The 16910-nt window shown below is 37.9% G+C and overlaps 4 protein-coding genes, 1 non-coding gene and 3 pseudogenes across 5 annotated transcripts; 4 read left to right on the top strand and 4 right to left on the bottom strand.

Moving 5' to 3' along the window:
* Positions 1-72: 72 nt before the first annotated feature.
* On the bottom strand, positions 73-878 carry LOC104765156 (uncharacterized). Its single transcript, XM_010488828.3, has 3 exons — positions 747-878; positions 399-633; positions 73-303 (listed from the first exon to the last, which is right to left on the bottom strand). Exons 2-3 carry the CDS (start codon positions 573-575, stop codon positions 247-249), a joined length of 234 nt encoding a protein of 77 aa, XP_010487130.1. The 5' UTR covers positions 576-633; positions 747-878; the 3' UTR covers positions 73-246.
* A 52-nt stretch (positions 879-930) lies between these two features.
* LOC104765158 (uncharacterized) lies at positions 931-2081 on the top strand. Its single transcript, XR_015590942.1, has 3 exons — positions 931-1211; positions 1388-1496; positions 1881-2081. It is a non-coding gene; the product is annotated as an uncharacterized LOC104765158 (transcript).
* A 386-nt stretch (positions 2082-2467) lies between these two features.
* Positions 2468-3522, top strand: LOC104765155 (putative inactive E3 ubiquitin-protein ligase SINAT6). Its single transcript, XM_010488826.3, has 3 exons — positions 2468-2728; positions 2801-3025; positions 3102-3522. The coding sequence occupies exons 1-3, from the start codon at positions 2609-2611 to the stop codon at positions 3426-3428; spliced, it is 672 nt and encodes a 223-aa protein (XP_010487128.1). The 5' UTR covers positions 2468-2608; the 3' UTR covers positions 3429-3522.
* A 108-nt stretch (positions 3523-3630) lies between these two features.
* On the top strand, positions 3631-4462 carry LOC109131036 (putative F-box protein At3g23420 pseudogene; annotated as a pseudogene).
* Positions 4383-5001, top strand: LOC104765152 (putative F-box protein At3g24580 pseudogene; annotated as a pseudogene).
* A 303-nt stretch (positions 5002-5304) lies between these two features.
* Positions 5305-9818, bottom strand: LOC104765154 (casein kinase 1-like protein HD16). The gene is made up of 16 exons (XM_087501696.1): positions 9077-9818; positions 8862-8990; positions 8663-8736; positions 8473-8542; positions 8315-8370; positions 8036-8107; positions 7779-7873; positions 7636-7702; positions 7418-7547; positions 7080-7298; positions 6835-6977; positions 6483-6657; positions 6303-6393; positions 6027-6184; positions 5737-5925; positions 5305-5619 (listed from the first exon to the last, which is right to left on the bottom strand). The coding sequence occupies exons 1-16, from the start codon at positions 9500-9502 to the stop codon at positions 5560-5562; spliced, it is 2154 nt and encodes a 717-aa protein (XP_087357822.1). The 5' UTR covers positions 9503-9818; the 3' UTR covers positions 5305-5559.
* A 1144-nt stretch (positions 9819-10962) lies between these two features.
* Positions 10963-11803, bottom strand: LOC104765151 (dirigent protein 8 pseudogene; annotated as a pseudogene).
* Positions 11804-13742: 1939 nt separating this feature from the next.
* Positions 13743-14660, bottom strand: LOC104765150 (dirigent protein 7). The gene has a single exon (XM_010488823.3). The coding sequence runs from the start codon at positions 14431-14433 to the stop codon at positions 13873-13875; it is 561 nt and encodes a 186-aa protein (XP_010487125.1). The 5' UTR covers positions 14434-14660; the 3' UTR covers positions 13743-13872.
* Positions 14661-16910: the final 2250 nt, after the last annotated feature.

Below are 16910 nucleotides of genomic sequence, written 5' to 3'. Positions count from 1 at the left end.
TGATAAAATGGTTAATTACAAAAGTGCCACACATATAGACATGTCCTTAAGGAACTAAAGTAAAACATAAACTTAGAACCAAGGAACACCGTATCATTGATCAACCAGCAATCTTTAGTAAAATGTTAAAATTACATAAGTAAAATAGATAGACGTATAATCCAATCTAACATACCACATTTTCTTAAAAGAAATATGAAACGGAGGCACAGCAGCACAACCTTGTACATCAAAATCTTGGATATTTTACAGAGAGAGCTGTGTGAAGAGCAACTCTAACTCCCTCTCTTGAGATAACGTTCTCTGTCACACAACAGAGAAACATAAATTAAGTCTAAAGCAGAGTTTCAAAGGTTTGGTGGTAGTTATGTGAAGATGATGATGGATGATAGACTTACTTGAATAGATAAAAGCTCGTTGATTTTGTTGAGAACCTTGAGACGATGAACTGCATAAACACTACTGGAAGGGAGCTTACTAACCCTTTTGATCTCTTCCTGAATCACGCTCGATTTCTCATCGCAACCCATCTCATTCCATCTATCTCCCACACGATTACTACCTCTGCTTCCCATCTCTGTAGCTCTTAATACTCTTTAGATCTTTCTTTGCTTTTCGAAACTGATTCCTCAACTTCACAAAAAAGACAGAGAATCAGTACTACAAAAATATAAGAACTTTGTATTTGATCGAAACAGAACAGAACAGAACCAGAGAGAGGGGGGGGAGAAAGTTTGAGTTTTTACATCAAGGGTTACGAATTCAGAGCTCGAAACTGCCGATTTTGTCACAATTTCGAATCACTCAAAACGAAGTTGCGAAAAATAAGTAACCGAGTGATGTTGTCGTCTTCGAACCCTAAATTCGATTCCGGTCTCTCCTTATCAAAAAAAAATTCTTGTTTTATTTAATTTTATCTTACCCGACTCGTAAACCCGACCCGTAACCCGACCCGGGATTTAGCTCATAACTTACAAAGAAGAACCCTTAAGCCCTAAATCTCTCCTCCTCCTCCGATCACAAAACTGATTTTGCTTCTTCCTCGTTTTACTGGCAATGGCGTGTTCAAGAGTGTTAGGAAGATTCTCGTCTCGGTTAAAGCCTCTTTGCCAAAACCTCAGCAACAAGAATGCTAATGTTTCATCACTCCCCTCTCCAATCAAATCTGCTTCACCTTCCTCAGCTACTTGTCGTCTCAGTCGATCTTCAAGGTCTGTGTATCACTTCACTATCGATAGAGAAAGAAAGAAAAAGTCTTCCTTTTTTGGTTCACTATCAATGGGTTTTTGGAATTTGAGGGATAAATTTGAAATCTGAATCAATAAAGTCAAAATCTTTCCAAGAAAAATTGCAATTTTGATGGTTTTTTGTTGTTTTCTCTTTTCAGATTACCAGTGGAGTTGAGTTCGATGATACCTCTACACAGTGCTATAGCATCGTCCAGGCTGGTCTCAAGTTTGTCCATTGAATCCAAAATCTGGGGTTTGTTCCTCAAGGTTAGTTTTTTGTTTTGATTGATATCATCTTTCTACTGGCCTAAGATTCAAAGCATTGGAATTGCCATGTGGGTTTTACTTTACCTATGTGTATCATTGCACAATACATTCCGTTGTTTCTATGTGTTGCATCTGAATCTGATCTACACTGTTTATATTGGATAACTGTTATGATGCGTTGTGATTGGAATTGAAACCAACGGTTAAGTCCTCAGATAAGGACAACTTAAGATCATCTTATAGCATTGTTATTTGTGAATCTGAGTGAAGTTGAACCCTTTCATGTGTGTGTATGGATCTGAGCCAATGAATCACACATTACTTCTAAGTTTCCTTTTATTGTTGTTCAATACATTGACATGAACCCTTTCTCTGAAATTGCAGGTCTTTCGATGCCTTTATGACAGATTTCTTTTCTCAGCGTACAACAAGTTTCCAGGAGGATAGAGGCATAAACGAAAGCTCGGGTTGTATCGTTCTTTTAAGCTTTTTCAGATCCATAAGTCCTGTATTTTGATTCGGTTAACTCTAACTCTCTGCTTAGATTCTTGCGGTTTTGAGTAATCAATGTAATGTTGCAGGCAAGATCTTTCATCTTTGGATTTTTTCTTTTCCTATGCAATGTGTTTAGCTGCTGAACCACATGACTCATTAAGAGATCAATCAGCAGCCTTTAGGTCTTAATAAGTTATACTGGAATACAATGATTTGATTTGGTTAAGACTCATTTGTCCACTTGGTATCTTGAAAAAGATGGTTACAACTTGCAAGATCCAATTGGATACTTGCTATGACAACTCCAACTCATGAGTGTCGTGTAACCAATAACCTTGACTAATGTGTAATTTCGATTTCAAGTCATATATGGTTTTTGTTTGTATTATTTTCTCCCCTACAATTAAGCTCTTTGACGTACGCAATCTCCGGATCCAACTATTACATTAACCATCTATCTACTCCACGTTGCCTCCAATAATTGGACGTTGAAACTTGAAACAACGTAAACAAACGTATCTGTATGGTGATTGTATACTATATACAATTATACATATTGTACACATACAAAAAACCTTTCTCCTCCTCTTTCACTTCATCAATTGCCTTGTCATTTCATGATTTCCGGCGAAGTGGAACCTCGAATCACTGACCTTCAGATTCAATCTCGGGTTCATGAGTTGCTCGATTTACCGGTTTGTACAAACCAGATGTCCTCTGCAATCTACCACTACCAGGTATGTATATCATCATATGATATTGATTCTAATACAATAAGAACAGGATAGGTAACAGAAATCTTATTACAGTGCCCCAACGAGCACACCCAAGAGCTCAACAATGAGAACACTAAAAAGAAACCGTACAATTGTCCACACTCTGGATCTAAGTGTGATGGCACAGGAGATATTCCATGGCTGCTTTTGCATCTAAGGAATGATCACAATGTTGAAATGCATGATGGGCGTAGTTTTAGTCACAGATATGTTCATCATAATCCTAAACATCTTCATCATGCTACTAGGATGTTGACCGTAAGTTATAGTTCTCTCTATTGCTCTGCTTCTGAAACTTTGTAAATTTTTAACCCACACACACAAAACGATGCAGCTTCTGGATTGCTTTGGTCGACAATTCTGCTTATACTTTGAAGCATTCCACCTGAGGAAAACACCAATGTACATAGCCTTCGTACAGTTTATGGGAGATGAAGAAGAAGCAATGTGCTTCAGCTATAGTTTGGAGGTCGGAGGTAATGGCAGAAAGCTGACGTGGCAAGGCGTGCCGAGAAGCATTCGTGACAGTCACAAGACGGTTCGTGATAGTCAAGATGGCTTAATCATCACTCGCAAATTAGCTTTGTTATTTTCGTCAGACAACAACAGTAACAAAGAACTGAAGTTGAAGGTTTCAGGTCGTGTATGGAGAGAACAGTGACCAATACTACATCCTGTTTTTGTTTTGAATTGGACAACTGAAGTTTATATATAACAAATAATAGTACGGTTATATCGGTTAGATTTTTCAAAAACCGGAAAACCAAACCGAATAGTTATATTTTAGGGTTATCCGAATACAAATTGAAGTTGCAGCCCATGAATTGTGTGCATCTCAAGGCAGGTTACATCGATCCTCATCAATGTCCAATCTCCCAAAAGATTTGTCGGATCTTCCAAGGGATTTGGCGGAGGATGTGCTCTCTAAGGTTCCGGTGACATCTATGAGAAGAGTCCGGTCTACTTGCAAAAAGTGGAACACATTGTCCAGAAGTAGGAGCTTTAAAAAGAAACACCTCGGTGTTCAAGCCAAACTAGCAACAAAGAAAAGAGAGTTTATGATGGCCATGGTGATAGATTTTAAGGTTTATTTGATGAGCGTAAATCTTCACAACAATAACGAGGAGGGTGAATTATTATGCATGAAACGTCAAGGTACACTTACTTCTCCCGCAGGTTCTGATCAAATCTATGTACGTCATGTCTCTCACTGCGACGGTTTATTGTTATGCGTCCTGAAATACGACCCTAGGGTCTTGGTTTTTAACCCCTATTGTGGGAAACCCCGGTGGATCCTTGCCGCAGATAATTCCTTCAGAAACTTATATTCGTATGCTCTCGGATACAACAGCATTACCAAATCCTACAAAATCTTGAGTGTTGTTATGTTTAATTATGTCACACCCCCATTAGCTGAGTTCAGAATCTACGACTTGAACTCTTTTGATTCGTCATGGAGGGTTCTTAATTTCACTCGAGACTGGAACATAGTTTCTAACCGTGGTGTCTCTCTCAAGGGGAATACATATTGGTTTGCTGGAATCTAGAAACCCCTAGCCAAGGAGGAGACCGTGATTTCTTACTCTGTTTTGATTTCATAAGAGAGGCATTTGGCCCGCGTTTGCCTCTGCCTTTGAGTGGTGGTATGAAGATAATCCCAATCTATCTATTGTTAGAGATGAGCAGCTTGTCCTGTTATTTCAGCGTGTGGATACATTACAGATGGAGATCTGGGTTACAACTAAGATTGAGCCCAACACCGTGTCGTGGGGCAGCAAGTTCTTCTTATCAGCGGATATGAGAGCACTCATCGGCCATGAGTTTATGTTTTCGCATATGAGAGCACTCAACGGCCATGAGTTTATGTTTACGCATACTGGTTGTAGTTTCTTCATTGATGAGGAGAAGAAAGTCGCTGTGGTTTTCGATAAAAGCAAAGACAGGATGAGCACCAGCAATGCAGCTTACATTATTGGAGAGGATGGATCCTCCTTGAAAGAAGTGGAATTGGATCTTGGAGAATCTCCAAACACTTATCTTGAACCAATTGCGTGCTCTTATGTTCCAAGTTCTGTGCTACTTGAATAGTTCATTATTTCACGATACCTATCATAATTCACTTCTGTCTCTCATCCTTCTTTTTGTTTGCCATATTTGGCTTCCTTGTGCTGCTCAAGTCCCTTCTTCTGTTGTAGTAGACTCATATTGCAAAAATTTCTGTATCTTTTCTTTCATTTGTTATGTTTCTGTTCTTGCAAATTGGCAGCTCTGCTGTTGTGATTTATGCAAGAACAGAGTAGGCTGCGTTTAGCTTTAAAATTTGCAAGTAGGTATCCTTAGATCTGTATGGGATCGTACTAAATGCTTCTTCGACGACCATGACTTGCTCGAGTTAAGTTTTCAGCTACGGTCTCTGTGATGACACATACATTTTAAATTCCATTATCCAGACTGCTTTATAGAAAAGGTTACCTTCAAAATCATCTAACATCACAGAAGCCTATTTTGTTTTGAATTGGACAACTGAGGTTAATATATGACAAAAATATCTTTTCTTGATATAAAAATTAGATAGCAATTTAGAGGGAAATGTGTAGCTAAACTGGTGATTATGCCTCAATCTCCTTCACAATCGAAGTCGAGAAGAAACAACACAATCACCACTTCTTTGCTTCACAATTCAACTGAAAAAAAACGCACAACAGAGCCTGAGAGGCCAAAGGGTTGGATATGGAATAGGAGCAGAGACTTAGAAACATCTATCTCTCGTCCTTCAACATTTTTACTAAATCTCAAGATACAGTTCGGCCATAGCTTAATGATGCGAGGTAGAGATTCTTTCCCCACTTTTCCTGCACAAACGGAAGTAAAACAATGCACAATATATTAGGTATCAGATACGTAAATTTTTTTGAGCTATACACGAGAGATGTAAAGATTAGTAATACTTTTGAGTTACTATATCTCACCTTAACATGTGTGCTGGGGAATTGAGAGGTACGCAATGTCTCTTGTGTCTCATCGACCAATCTACGGCGTGGGATGCTTAGGATGAGAGCAGCTTGATCGGTTGTTGCTGCTGTTGATGTGATTCTGAAACCACCATCCCAACGCCTATGGATGCCTTCACTCGGATACAGAAAATCCAATTCAACAACCTGTAGACCGACAATTGTGATTTACTCGATCATAAATCAACACAAAAACTGAAGGAAGAGGAGGATGAAATGAAGAACCATTGAAGTCAGTGAAGTCTAACCTGTTCACTGTAGCCAGAATTACGGGACATAACAACACCCCACCGGCTTCCGGCTGTGGCCATTGAGGTCACATGGAAGCCTTCTCTCCATTTCTTGTTTATCCACTTGAACGGGAATGAATCGCTTACTTTGTAGGACTGCTGTGTATACTGCGTACCTTCACAATACATTGAAACCAAACATAGAATAAGCCACAAATTCAGAGACTAGTAGTAAAATACCTTCATGAAGAAAGTATATAAAAGGTTTAATGAAAGCAGGAAAAGTGTAGATACCTTTTGACATGACAACTAAGGAGCTTCCATTGTTTGCACCAGCAATAGAACTAATGTAGTAGTTCTTCTCCCACTGTTCCATTATCCATTCCTGATCACGAAAAAGAGTTCACTCTCAGGTAAGATCATCTTGACAGACCAAAAAACATAAGAATAATTAACAGAGAAACATCGGATCACCTTGTGCAAGAATACAGGAGAGAGTTCATAGACTTGGTTAGTGAAGCCAGTTCCAGCATCCATTATCAATGCCCAGAGATTCGAACATGATGATACACAGCTTATCAACAAACCATCTGCAATACCTCTCTCAATATGCTGTGCCAGTCTTATATCAGCCACATTATAATGATACCTGGTTGAACAAGTAGATCGTCAGTCCCAAAACATTTTCACCGTAGACACATTGAAGTCAAGAATCTAAGATTATAACGTAATCAAGACAAAAACTCAAGATACAAACGCAGTCCTGGTCAAATAATATGAATTAACAGTTAAACTGACTGGTATAATTAACCATGAACTTTTTTACCTCTGCTTCATTGGTTGCCTGGCATTGTAAATCGATATCCATTGTGTTGCAGGGACTCCTAGACGGACTTTTTTCCCAGGGGCATCATCTTCTTCTTCCCCAATGCTCAACCTGCCTCGCTTCTGGCCAACTTGGAAAATGATCTAGTACAAACAAAAACCAAAAACAAGGCGTTAAACAACAGCTCCACGATGTACTAACTAATAAAGAAAGAAAGGGAAAGATGTACAGTCTGAAAACGTCACCTTTTGAGCGCCCTCTGTGTTTATAGGCCTAATTGCAGGATTTTCTCCCAAGAGGTCTTGAAATAGAGATACTAACTTGCCATAGTTGGGTTCTTCGTCAAATTTCATATTTACCACAATCTCAAGAAATTGCTTGAAAGGAGGGGGACAGAAACAACAAAGCATATCCGGTGATGTTGCCATCTTCTTTTTGCAAACAAGGAATGACTTGTTATCTCCCTGAAAATTGAGGAAGAGAAAAGATTATCAAAAAAACGTGAGGAAGAGAAAGGATTAGCAAAAAAAGGTTCATGCTAACAACATCATTCTACAAAACAAAATAGCTAGGTCTGCAGTACCTGATATCCTTGCCATGGCAATCTACCTCGGTGAAGGAAGATCAGTGTATATGCCAATGATTCAAGATCATCCCTTCTGCTTGCAGTTCTCCCCAAGTGAGCATGTGCACTTGCGTATCTAACTGTCCCCCTACAGAAATGAAGAAGATAAAGATATTCAATAAAGAGTAAGAGTGAACATAAGAATTTGAATTCGTTAACGGTAGAAAATATATTACCTAAACATATCAGGACGTTGATCATATTCCACATGTTGTCCACTACCACCTTCTCTCCACTTTGTTGCTGAAAAGTTGGTTAAAAAATGAGAAAGGTACAGATGAACCTAGCAAGAGTAACAAAGCGAATGAAATCAACCTACCTAGTCCCAAATCAACAAGAAACAGCTTTTTCTCTTGAGACGTAGAAGGCTGGCCGAGTAAGAAATTTTCCGGCTTAACATCTCCATGCACATAACTGAAACCGAAGAAAACATGACCCGTTAGGCTAGTTAATAGAGAGAAAACATAAGAACTTAGAGCCGAGGTGCCGAGGTGCCGAGAATCAAAACAGTTATCAGGAGAAACCTCTGGCAATCAAGTTAAATACAAAAACCAAGGAAAAAAATCAATTACAAACCCTTTTGCATGCATCTTTTCAAGGATGGACAGTGATTCAACTGCAATGCAAGCTACCATTTCCGAGGACATTCTGCAAAGCAAAGGGGGAGAAGAATTGTTAGAGCATACATCTTTCAATCATTAACAGGTACTCAGTATGGATTTATGTAGTAAGAGCAACAAATTTCAAGTCACATTTCCAAAAAGATCAAATAAATTTAGCATCATGTATGGAAAACTACGCTAATTGAAAAAACAAGAGTCATGAGCTCCCTAAGGATGTGCAATTGAGACTCACGCTTGCCCTGAAGTATTCCATAAATCCCATAAGCTCGGCCCGAGCATGTCCATAACCTGAGGCCAAAACAAACAAAAAAGGAGGATCTAACATCAGTAAAACAGAGTACAAAAAGGAGAAAAGCAGAAAGGAGAGAGGGGATAGGGGGAATCCCGCACCATAACATAATAGTCTCCTTGCCTCCCTTTGAAATGTACTCTAGGGACTCCATGGCTACCACCCAAGGTGCTGTTCACACAATAAAAGTAAAATGTTAATTTCACATCTCAAGTCAAGGAAGCACCTACAAATCCAGGTAAAGAAATTTAAAAAACATTGAAACAAAGATAGAAGAATCGAAACACCCACTTGTACACCTGCCACTCATGTGGAGGACCATAGTTGCAACCCTTGCTGCTTCGATGCTCAAACTTTAGAGCAACCTATAAAAGAAACTTAGAAATGTGAGAAAAGCTTAAAAACATAACTAAGCTAATCAAACACAGACTAAAGATGTTGTGACAATCAGCCAAGAGTAGTAAAACACAGACTGAGTGAATTAGATTACCTCCAAGATGCTAGCTCCTGCACTACGCTCATTACCACCACTAATACGACGTCCCACAAACACTTGTCCAAAACCACCCTTCCCCAGCTTTCTCTCAACCTTATATAGTGGAGATCCTCCAACTTGGACCTGAACAGAGACAGAATCATTAGTCATTATTACCACACAAAAGAGGATAAGTAAATCTATGAATCAAGATTAAAAATTGATGATACCCTCTCAGGGAAAGGAGCAGTGTTTCCTTCTTCTTCCTGAGCAGCAGCTTTGTTAGAGCCACCACTATCGTTACCAATCGCCATATCTTTCTTCTTCTCTTCTTCTTCTTCTTCTTCTTCTTCAACAACTACAACCTCTTTACCTTTGTTTTTATCGATATCGGTGGTATCCTTAGACGGAACAACAACGGGAATCTCCTCCTGCGGGGGAAGCTCCTCCTCTTTATCTTCCTCCTTCAATTTCCTGGCAGCTAATCTAGTCCTGGGCCTCTCGGCGGCGGCGGCGGCGGCAACGGGTTTCCGGGATTTAACGTTACTAGTCTTCCTCTGTTTCTTCACCTCCGTAGGTTGTTTAAGCGGAAGCTGATTGGGAGCTACAGCGTCAGTAACACGGCCACGGCGGACTCCACGGCGAAGCTCCGGCATAGCTCAAACCCCATGCAATCGAGACGGGACAGGGAGAAGAGTCCGATCATTATAGTCCTCTCGAAACGAAGGTCTTGCTCATGTCGGATTTGGTAAGCGATTTGAATTTATATAATCAAAAAGAGCAGATTCGATTTTTTTTTTGGGGCGATTTTTAGGGTTACGACGGTTCGTTCGAGTTTTCTCGATGATGAGAGACCAAAAAATAATTATTATTATTATTATAAAAATATAATAATCTTTTTATGGATGAAAATTCCCAAAATGGAGAGAGAGAGAAGAGGCGATGTCAAAAAGGCCGTGTTTATGCCACGTCAGATATTGTAATAACCAAAAATTAGAAAATTTAATTAATTTTGCTTATGGGACTAATTAAGTCCTAAATTATAATGTGAATGGACCTTTTTGTGTCACAATAATGGTCCGTGACTTTGCCATTGATTATGTTTGGTAAACAAACGTTTCACGTTTTTGTTAAGATATAAAAATGTGATTTTCTTTTTTTCTTACTATTTTTAATCACTTTTCTCATAAAAAGTAGGCTTAGCTATATGTATTATTTGATTTCTCTCCATTACCTTTTTTTCTTCTTTTCTGTTTATCAAAACTCTTCTTAGACAATAAATAGGTTTTGATTAGCTATTGATTGGGCTAATCATTATGATTTTATTTTTATATCACAGCTCGAAAATAATATACTATACTAATCAGTTGATGATAAGTTTTAGACCTGGGCAAATAAATCGAATCCGAGGAACTAACCTGAACCCGACCCAAAAATACTCGAACCTGACCCAAACCAATTTTGTCTAAATAACCAATAGGTTTTCGTTTTTAAATAACCACAGGTATCGGGTATTACCCGAACCAAACCCGAGGAACCGAAGATATATGTTTATACCCGAGAATAATTATACACGATATCACACTATCACATATGATTTAATTTCATAAAACCGTTTGCCTTAATCTCCCTGTTCGAATCCCTGTGAATTGTTTTGCGAGACATGGTATGCTCAGTTTCATTCGTTTAAGATTTCATGGTATGCTCAGTTTCATTTGTTTAAGATTTCATGGTATGCTCAATTTCATTTGTTTAAGATTTAGGTCATTGTTTCTTGTTTAATTTGTTAGATTATACAACTGTTTGTACAATTATATTTAAGGTTTTGTAGGTACATTTCAGGTTTCTGTGGGTACTTTGGATATGTTCGAGTAGGTACTATCCATAACCGAATATATTTTGGATACATTACAGGTTTCTTAAAGACAATACCCAAATAACCCGAACCCGATAGGAACCGAACCTGAACCCGACCCGAAATTATATAAACACCTGTTCGGATCCTATATTAGTAAACCCGAAAAACCCGAATCCGAATTATCCGAACCTGAACTCGACCCGAACACCCAAATGGCCAGCCCTAATAAGTTTAGAATCATCTTGTGTTGCCACTTAATTTGACCGAAACCAACTACTTTTCTTATTTATTTTATAGATGAAATCAAACAACCATTACAAAAGAAAACACGTTATTTAAGTTGGGAGCGGAAAAGACAAATATTACACTACAGCTCACAAACAAGACATAACGAAGCAAAATATCCATATATTGTTACTTTCGTAAAGAAATCAGATGAGCATTTCCAAACTTGATACTATTTCAGTAATGCAAGACATAACAATTATACTCGACACTGGCATCACCGGATTTGATATCGAAAAACTTCGTGCGAGCCTCCACATGACCTCTAGCAAACCGAAACATTCCACTGCCACCAATCACCGGCATTTCCCTAACCTTCGAGGTCACCGTGTTCCGGCCAAGTATCGTGATCGTACTTCTGTTGTACTTCCCTGTAGTGAAAGCAAAGTTCATCACCATCAAGAAACTAACCTCTCTTTGGGCCGCTCCTACGTACATCCCTTGGGCTTGGCCCGCCACAGTCGAATTCCTCGACACGTCCAATGTCAGTGCATCGTCCATCATGGTGATCAATCCGAATACCGAAGAGTTGAAGACCGGTTGTTATATTATGATGGAGCTAGGGTTTCTACCGGTTGTGGAGTCGTGCCAATAGACTCGGAGATGAGTGAGTTTCTCCTTTTTGTAAAGGCCAACGTGTTTCCCGTCCATGGTTCTCGCGAAGTCTCCAGCAGAAGCAACGGCGGTCTTGAGGATGAGGATTTGTGCGGCGAGGATAAGTATAGGCTTAGTCATGTTGTGGTTATATGTGTGTTGTTCGTGGTTTTTGTGTCTCTAGATGAAGATTTGTGCTATATATAAACGAGTGTTTGTGTGTGTGTATATATAGAGAAGAATAAGGCACGTTTTCTATTTTGAGATTTCTCCAACAAACATGGTTTGCTCCATCGGATACCCTTGTGAACTTGTGATGTGTGATCAGTTAAAAAAACACAATCATGGGATTTATTGAACTGTTTTTAAAAAAGTGACAAGACCAACCATCGATGTATATCATAATTCGTACTCTGCATAGTTGATAGTGGATTTAAGTACGTTTTTGAAAGTAACTTTATTTTATTGTTCTCCACAATTTTTATAGTTTAATCCTTTTTTTTTGTCTTTATAGCGCGTTACATTTCATTTAAAAGTTTAGTAAATTTAAAGGTATGCAAATGAAACTACACTTGGTTATATCTGCCTACACTAGTATTGTGGTTGAACGTAACACACTACAGTTTACTATCTACTTTATCATTGTGTCACTCAGAGAAGATTGTGAGACACTAGACCATATCTCTTCATGTTTACTCACACTTTGCTTGAGTAAATCTCTTTTTGCAATTTTATCAGCAAGTTCGCAAGTGATAACCAAAAACACATTTAAGACGAGTTCTAGTTCAATTTTCTCTCATGCATGCGAGGGCATCATCGTACATGGAGCGACTTACTTCACGTGTATAGCTCAGTAGAGGCACGGTAAAAAGTATACAGATGTTAGTGTGGAGCATAAGCAGAGGCCGTGAAACTTTTACGTTACCCATCAATAAAAGTATTTATATGGGATTTAAAAAAAAAAAAAGAAGAAATTATCAATCAAATGTATTTATAAGATAAAAGCTGACGGAGCCATTTGCTTTAATATTTGCAACATTTTTTTTTTATTTAGGTGGGATTGTATCGTATAAGGTGTAATAGTTGTATGAAATGTTTTAGTTTATGTATTTGGTTTGGGATGGGATTTTGTAGCCAACTTCATGTACTTTTATGGGTTCTTGATTGTAAACAAACATCACGTACGTGTTAAAATAGCTTTTGGAAATTGGAAACAGTCCTCGTTTCCTTGGAAAGGCTGAGGAAAAGTGAGCGGTGTGGACATATGACCTTACGTACATTGTTCTAAAGGAGAAGAATGCATCACACTATAGAGTTCAATAATGTTTGGCGTGTAAGCTTGCCGTACAAAAAACAAGATGAAGAACTTACATGATTGACTATGTATTAATTATAGAGTGAAAAAATCAATATTTTATTTTAGTCATTTCTTCTTTTTTTGGTTGGTGATATTTTTAGATGTTATTCAACTTTTGAATTTCTTTTTTTTTTATTTATGATGAGACTTCTCCTCTCTTTTTTCTTTTCTTTTCTGTTGAGTGTTTGAATTCAAACGCTTTAGGAAGCTATTGGAAATTATAAAGCGTTATAAGATAGATACTCAAAACCAAATATTTAACTGAGTTTAAGTTGACCTACTAACAACGTGGCAGGATGTAACTGGACGGTTTATTAATCAATTGACTTATATATACAACATGTAATCTACAAATCATTCACACCTATATCCATTTTGTTAGTTGTTATTCATGATTGCATCTATATAACCATTCACACACATCTCTATTTCTAAAAGTGATTTCACACATAAAAAAGGAGAGTTGTATAACAAAATAAAAATTCACATTGGTTACATACATCCTCTATTAAAAGAAAAAACAGTATGGGCCGATGATGTTATTATTTAAGCCCAACACAATTATAACACTCAAGATTTTGAATACGCTATTTTAGCTTTGCTTTGGTTGGATAGATCATTCAGTCTTCTGCTTACTTATGAAGAAAAGCAATATCCTTTTTTAATAAAATTGATTCCCAAGAACTAAAAATTCAGTCTTCTGCTCTATATTTTGTTGAGCTTTGGACTAACAATCATCTGTTTAAAAGACATCATTAATGAGCTTTAACCGTACCTAACGTCTTTGCAGAATCACGTCAAAAAACAAAACAAGAAAGGTATCAAAATTTATTAAAAGACATAAATATCACTCAACAATCATCCATCACTTTAAGCAGGCAAAAGCCGACATAAAAAAACTTTAACTAAACATACAAAAAGAGACATATTCATCAATAATGCAAGACATAACAGCTGTACTCAACCGTAGCATCTCCTGACTTTTGATCAAACCACATGGTCCGAGCCTCTACATAACCTCTAGCGAACCGGAAGAGTCCACTTCCTCCAATCACCGGCATCTCCCTAACCTTGGTTAATACAGCGTTCCTACCAAGAATCGAGATCGTACTTCCGTTATACTTGCCTGTCTTGAAAGCAAAGTTCATCACCATAAGCGCAGACGCATCACGTTGACCAGTGGCAGCGTAGATCCCTTGCGCCTGACCCACTAGAGTCGAATTCACCGCGACCTCCGTCGTCAATCGGTTATCGATCATAGTGACCGATCCGAAGAAGGAAGAGTTGGAGATAGGAGGGTTGATCACCACCGCGCTAGGGTTTGAGCCGCTCAGAATGTCGTGCCAGTAGACACGGAAATGAGTCAGTTTCTCCTTACGGAGGCCGTGGAGCTTTTTGTCAATGGTTTTTGCAAAGTTTTCGCCGTTTCCAGCGGAGACAAGGGATACGAAAAGAAGGATCTGGGAGACGATGATGAGGATGAGCTTTGCCATGTTTGTGGAATGTGTTAATGGTTAAGTATTTTTTATCTTTCTCCCTAATGGTGTGTATATGTAGAACTGTAGAAGTATAGAAGAACAAGATGGTGTATATATATGTATACTAAATATGATTGCCACTAAAACATTGGAGGTATTAATATTTTAGTGACTCAATTATTTTCAGTTTTACATGAGCCATCAGTCGTATATATTATTATTACTCATGATTTTATATCAATATATCAAAAGTCTTCTGTCGGTCGCTTAATTTATTTATATGCCAACTTGTTATTATTTTGAGCTATTTACGAAATTTAACTGACTCTTGTTCACCAACTATCAACGTGGCAATCAACGTGGCAGTGCGTAAATGGTGGCTCAATATATTTTTTATTGACAGGATTGTCTCGACGTCTCTTTTTTTGCACGGTCAACGGGTCAAGTTCATACATCCAAAGTTCCAAGTCTTTTTTTTTTAATCAACCCGTCATTATGGACAAGTATAATATTAAACCCTAATTAATAAGATATGATGTTACATGTAACATGTATAAATGTATTGGTCTAGTGGTCATTTATCAAAGTTCCAAGTCTTTCTTTTACGGAAGTCAAACATTAGTACAGTACCATTTCTAGTTACGTAACTAAAATATATTTATTTTCTTAATCTAAAGTGACTCTAGTAATTAGTAAATATCACCCCCAAAACAAATTGATTCTAGTAAAATTTTCTTAGAAGTAACGAGTTTATGAGGATGTAATTAGGCTCATAAGTCATAAGATATCATCGTTCAATCGCTCAAAGATATGAGTTGTTGTTTTTTTTTTATCACAGAATTTTAGAATACTAGATATATAGTCAGTCAGATAGATAAATGGCATTAAACTAGACAACAATTTCGTAAACATGACAATCATATTGAAAAAGAAAAACGAAACATATAATCATAGATAAATCATTAGTAATGTGATCCATAACAGTTACAACATGCATCCAACAGCATGGTTTAAAGAACATGTACCACGCTTCTCCTTTGCTCTCTGGACGGCCATACTCGAAAGGTTGCCTACTATGGACCGTCTTCTAAGATGGGGAATGACTGTTCCACATGTTTGCGTCCTCTGCTCGGGTGGAGTGGAATCTCATGACCACCTGTTTTTTCAGTGCCCGTTCATCAACAGCATTTGGACCTACTTTGCAGGAAAGATCTCGACAAACTCCCCCCCCCCCCCCCCCCCCCCCGATACTCTTCCTGCAGCAACAAACTGGATTCTTCAACACCAACAGTCAAGCCAAATTTCAGTCTTGCTAAAATTGTTGCTTCAGACAACAGTCTACCAGATTTGGAAGGAGCGAAACTCCAGGATTTTCACCTCTCGCGCCTCAACTCTTCACGCTCTCCGGATCTCCGTCGACCGCACAATGAGGGACCGTCTCCTTTCCTTTCCTGGACGGAGGCCATCTTCTTCTTCTTTACTCTTACTCTATTTTTCTTTTGTTACTCACCCGTTATCGGTGAGAATTGGTTAATTTGTCTGTTGTGTTCCTGTTGGGATTGGGATTTTTGTTGTAACACAAAACTCTTTGTACCGTTAGTTGAATGAAAGCTTAACATTTTAGTATTTTACCAAAAAAAAAAACATGCATCCAACGGCGGCGTTTAAGATCAGGAAATCAATCCACATGGTCCGAGCCGAAACATAAAAAATAACATATAGCGAATCCAAACGCCTACCTTCGATGTTATCCTATTAAGTTTATTTTATTCTATGCAACAATATGATTCATTTTATTTATTTGGGCTAAAATGAATAACAATATTTTAGTTACTGATTTTGATCAGACATTTTGCAAAAAAATTCTCCATATAAATGTTGTTAATGGGAAACACCAGTTGTAAATTTGTGATAATGAAATAAAAGAGATGATATTTGTTTCTATCAAGGAATTGTCCATCTTATAGCAATAATCGCAATGGCTCAGAAGTTTCCTTTTCACTAATTTTGTTTGGAGTCCACAAAATTTCAATCATTTTTTTTTCCTTTTTCTAGCAGGTCCACAAATCTTATCATATTAATTATTTTATTTTGGAGTAATCTTACTATCATCTTGGAAAAAAAAAAACAATCCCTATCTATAACATCAAAAATCTAGCCCTAAGCTGTTTTTTATTTTAATTGTCGTTGCCAACGTCGTCCGTCTCCGTCGATCCCAAGGCCTGAAAGGTTTGATTCTGTCATCTTCTGAATGAATCTTCCTTTTAGTTTCTCTCACTACTCATAATCTCTCTCAAGTTATTCACTCACTCCTAATTTTATATTTTTTCACAGCAGCTGTTTTTTTTTGTTTGGAAGAATGACGACGATGTCTGAACTTCCTGAGGATGTGGTAGAGGAGATACTCCCTAGGGTTCCACTGACATCTCGGAGCGCAGTGCGATTCACTTGCAAAAAGTGGAACTCATTATCCAAGAATCGGATTGTTGGTA

The sequence above is a fragment of the Camelina sativa genome, chromosome 19 (genome assembly GCF_030686135.1).
Source record: "Camelina sativa cultivar CO46 ecotype springtype chromosome 19, ASM3068613v1".
NCBI classification, from domain to species: domain Eukaryota; kingdom Viridiplantae; phylum Streptophyta; class Magnoliopsida; order Brassicales; family Brassicaceae; genus Camelina; species Camelina sativa.
Note: the sequence above shows the minus strand (reverse complement) of the source record. Positions and strands in the feature narration are given on the sequence as shown.